The sequence below is a fragment of the Littorina saxatilis genome, unplaced genomic scaffold (genome assembly GCF_037325665.1).
Source record: "Littorina saxatilis isolate snail1 unplaced genomic scaffold, US_GU_Lsax_2.0 scaffold_3519, whole genome shotgun sequence".
NCBI lineage: Eukaryota > Metazoa > Mollusca > Gastropoda > Littorinimorpha > Littorinidae > Littorina > Littorina saxatilis.
The window spans coordinates 1-5,000 of NW_027125796.1; the positions used below are offsets into that span (position 1 = coordinate 1).

The following is a 5,000-nucleotide window of genomic DNA, read 5'->3' on the forward strand; positions in this document are numbered from 1 at the left end:
CGTCCCCCTCTGAAAAAAAATAATGTTCCATTCTTTTCTCAGGCATCCTCCGACCTGCTAAGGTGCGTACGGAATCTGTTGATCCGATCCTGACCGTGACAGAATGTCAGCGAAGATGTTGTCGTCCCCTGCTGCGAATGGCAGTGGGTACTGTTTCGTCCGCGTAGGTACGTCTGTCGTCACCCGGATGGAATGGACTACTGTGCCTCTTGATGCTCCTGGTGATCCTCTTAAACATTGCTTGAACTCACGGAACGCTGCTTCAACCTCCTGGACTTGATCAGGGTCCAACTCTTCATCGATGTGGGCCTCCTTCCAGGTGGAAGTTGCCTCATCCTGTGGCAGTTCCACAGTCTCAAGGTTGAATGGTGTTCCGTCCTCTTCTTCCAGCAATACTGCTACCGCTGTTGGCTTGGTGCCCTGGGGACACACGTTGTTTCCTACGATCTGGTGGTAGGGTATTGTCTTCGGTACTAGCATCTGGTTTGACATCGTTGTCTGGCACTTCTTCTTCTTCTCTGTTGTCATTCTTGCGGTGCTGTTGCCTCTCTCTACGTAGAGCTTGAGCATGTTGGCATGGTATACCTTCTGCGTGGTCAACATGTCAATTCTGTAGTCATTGTTGAAAACTTCCACAACTCTGTAAGGGCCTTTCCACTGCATATGGAGCTTGTTTGCTGTAGTCGGTAGAAGTAGCAGAACTTGGTCTCCGACTGCGAACTTCCTCCTTGTGGATCTCTTGTCGTGATGATGCTTCTGAATCGCTCTGGCATTGTCCACTGCGTCGTGTGCCACCTTACAGGAGTCGTAGATCATGGTCTTCAAGTCAATGACGTATTGGTAGGTCGTCTTGGCCTCCTGGGCACTCTCTCTGCCAGTCCAGGCGTTGGCGAGTAAGTCGATGGGTCCTTTCGGTTGCCTTCCGAAGAGCAGTTGGAATGGGGAAAATCCTGTACTTGCGTTGGGCAGTTCTCTGATGGCGAAGAGTAATGCCGGCAGATACCTGTGCCACAGCCTTGGTTGAGTCGAGATGACCTTCTTCAGCATGGGCTTCAGGGTGCCGTGCAGACGCTCCACGATACCATTGGACTGCGCATGGTAAGGCGACGAAAATACACCTTTTATGGAGAGTAACTTCCGGAACTCTCGCATCATGTCTGAGGTGAACTGGGATCCATTGTCTGATTGGATTTCATCGGGAATTCCCATCCTGGCGAAGACAGAAAACAGTGCTTCGGCCACCGTAACAGAGTCTATCTTCTTCAGTGGTATTGCTTCCGGAAATCTAGTCGCCACATCGATGACTGTCAGGATGTGCGTGTGCTTCTCCTCCGTGGGTGGAGACAAGGGGTCAACGAGGTCGATAGCTACTCGCTTGAATGGTGTCTCTATCCTTGGCATGTTGTCTAAGGGAATATCTCTTGTCTTTCCCTTTGCTTGAGTTCTCTGGCAAATATCACAGGATCTACAATATTCTGCGACAGCTGTAGACATCCCTGGCCAGACAAATCGCGCTCGGATTCTATCCGTTGTCTTGTGTCAAAGTGTCATGGGCGGAAAATAGCACTGATTCGACGAGTGGTTCCGGGACTGCAATCTGGTGATATGTCTCGGTCGGGGTAACAAAGTCTCTGTAGAGAACGCCGTTCTCTAACACGAAGTGGAAACTATTTTTCCCTTGTCTCTTTAATTCCCCGCTGGAAGCAAACTTGAACTGAGTAGGCATCTAGTTTTGGATCTGCCCCTTGAAGTTTCTTCAACTCATCTTCGTCCACTGAAAGTTTTGTTGCTGGAGCTCTGAGTGGTTTCGTTTCTTTCTTGTCCAGTGTAGACTGCGCTCGAATAGTGGTAGCAGCTGTGGAAAGCTGTTCTACTCCTGGTGTCACTAGTGTTGGTGTTTCTGGTTCGTTGGCCACCACTTTGCCAAATAATCCTGGTGCAGGATGAATCTTCTCGAGGTTTCCTAGTAGTAGGTCGATCACTGGTGAGTCAATCACACAACAGCAGATGTTTTCGGTGTATGTACTTGTTTTCACCGGGATGACTGCTAGTGGAAAGGTTTCCCTGTTTCCTCCGAAGAAGATTGTCGTCTTGCTCTGTCCGGTGTACTGCTCTGGGCGAACCAGCGATCTTCTCACTCCTGCTGTCACTGCACCTGAATCAATCACCACTGTGACTGGGATGCCGTTGACCGTTCCTTTGGAATATTCTAGGTCACCGTCCTGGAAGTCTACGGTTTTGGCTGCCGGTGTACTCCTGTTCCATCCGGCGCAAAGCAGTGTTGGTTTGCCCCTCTGTAAGCCTGACCTACATCCTCTTGCAACGTGGCCTACTATTCCACACCTGTAACATGTGATGTGAGCGTCTTTCTTGGTCTTGTCTATCTCCGCTTGTTGTAAAAAAGCTTGATAGTCCTCTCGATTTGTCTGTCTGGAATGAGAACCGCCTTTGCCACCCCTCTGACCGCCTCTGTTCGTATGACCTCCTCTGTTCTGAGGTGCGCTGAATGCAGCTACGTTGTCACCTTTGCCTGCTAGTATATTGGACGGATGTGCCACGCGATATTTCTCTGCTAACTCAATAAGTTATGTTAGCTTCTTTGGGTTCCTCTCGCGTAAGCATACGGCTAGCTCTTTCGCTACACTAGACAGCATCACGTCGGGGTCACCATTGTGAATGAATGTAAATGTGCTAGTATGCTGTCATACAGGAATCAAACACAACGCCAAAGGTACGTTCCCTCCACTGTATTATATGGCTATGACATCAAACACACAAATACACACAATCATGAACATAAAGGTTAGGTACTCAAAAATCCAGTACTCACAGTTTTGTAGGCAAAAACACCAACTCGTACACAATTGCAATGACAAAACTCTCTACCCTTCACTGAGGTATAAAACTACAAAAACAGTCCGTGAACTCACAGGCACACGATATCTAGTTTACAGGTATCTACTCACGGCTCGTGTGTAGTCAACAAAAACCAGTTATAGTTCCTACTACGGCAGACTTAAAACACCGTCTGCTCTGTCTACTAAATATTCCTTATCTCTTAAGTAATTAAGATATTGTAGACATATTTTAATTCTGGTCATACGCAGAATTACACAGCTTCTATTGCTGTTCACTAGGAAATGTATTTTAACTACTACTTCCTTCTACTGGTGACCTCGGTCTACTCAGTTTCTACCACCCTGTGACCACTATGGTCAAACTCTACGGACAATAATAACCGTGCACTAGCTTTTAGAAATCCCGTCGAATCTCAGCTATGCGAGTCTATAGGCGTGATATTCCGGCGGCTTCTCAGATCCTTCATTCTGTCATCTGGCCACTATCTTCCTTTCCGACCGGTTATACGACGCACTGTTAAGTGCTTTACTTGGGCTTCCTTTCTCCCGGTCGATTCCTGTGACAACCCCTCCCTGTCGCTGGACAGTGGTTAAGTGTAACGATATCTTCGTTGCGATTCACAACATCAGCTCTCTTGGTCAGTGAGCTGAATCTATATATACATATACGACTTGTGTCTGTCTGTGTGTGTGTGTGTGTCCGCGATGCACGCCCAAGGTTCTCGATGGATCTGTTTCAAATTTGGTGGCCATATTCAGCTACACCCCGGACACAACCTGCTCGATGAGATATTTCAACACGTGCTCTCAGCGCGCAGCGCTGAACCGATTTTGGTTTTTCTCTGGATCCATTCCCAGTAACTCTTCCTTATCTTCTCCAGTGTTTTCAGCGTTTATCTCCCTTCCTTCGTGTGGCGTCAATCCATATTCCCGTTTCTATTTTTAGAAGGTCACTGTCGACAACGCTCAATCCATATTCCCGTTATACTATTTTTTTACTCTTCTCCAGTGTTTTGCGCGTTTATTTCCCTTCCTTCGTGCGGTGCGCCGGCAAAGCCGGCGTACACCCGGCTTTGCCGGGTCCCACCGGCACAGCCGGGTATTCGGCTCGACTTCTTCCCGGCGAAGCCGTACCCGGCGAAGCGGGTATTCATCTAGTTTACAATACATGCACCCCACTTCACTACGTCACTCTATTATCTCTTGTTAGCGCTCTAACAGCGTGGAGGATATCACTATCAAACTTTGCCTGTTAGTGTTATTCGTGATTTCCTTCACAAGGACTAAATTTTACTTCAGCAGAATCATCTTTGTTGTTGTTTTACTGGTGATGTCGTTGTCGTTGTCGTCATTTCTGGAGTAAAAAAAACCATTAATGCATGTGGTTTTTATCCTCTTTCATGAATTTACTTCCCTCTATTGTAGAAGTGTTTACGCCAAATCGCTTTAATACTCTTGTCAAAATTGCCACGCAATTCAGTCTTAATATCTTAAAGAACATAAACTTTCCGCGTGTAGGCATTTGAATGCTGTGCCTTTCCTTTCGGCAAGAGGACGACAATGAATCCAGCTCATTTTTATGTTGTAATATTGACAGGTCGCGATTTGAGAGTAGGCCTACTTGACCCGGAGAAGAACTCTTTATTTAAACATTGATACATGATCTCGGGTAGTATAACGTCAGCTAATCCTTGTTTTTGTATTCACAGACACAGGTAAAGGGGTTCTTTAAAATCTTAACAGAGTTGTTTCCGCAAAACGTACATTGATGGGGCATCGTATATATGCAATAGACCAATAAGACAGTTAGACAACACAAAGCCCGACACAAATCCTTTACGCTGACTAGATAATGTAGAGTCTGTGCACTGGAACGATAACGCAGTTAGACAATCCAAGGGCTGACACACGGGGGATAACCTGTCAAAGGCCGAGCGGAAGCCGAAGGCGGCGCCTGACACGTGTGAGGGCAAGTTTTGTCTGTTTTCTAGGTATTGTTTGATTTATGTCGGGATTTAAGGTAAGCTACTGATTCAGCGATGACTAAATTTGTTTCTCGATGCATAAAAAGTCAGGGAGCGATTGATATTTGCCCGCAAATAGCCTTCTAAGCTGAAAATGTCGGCGATCGAGCACCGAAAT

General features: G+C 46.8%; 1 protein-coding gene across 1 annotated transcript; it reads right to left on the reverse strand.

The window, feature by feature from the left end:
* Positions 1-94: 94 nt before the first annotated feature.
* Positions 95-2,256, reverse strand: LOC138954256 (uncharacterized; the record flags this gene model as incomplete). Its single annotated transcript, XM_070326140.1, has 2 exons — positions 95-1,446; positions 1,710-2,256. Coding segments are annotated over 2 exons (1,899 nt in total), but the record flags the coding sequence as incomplete, so codon positions are not given.
* Positions 2,257-5,000: the final 2,744 nt, after the last annotated feature.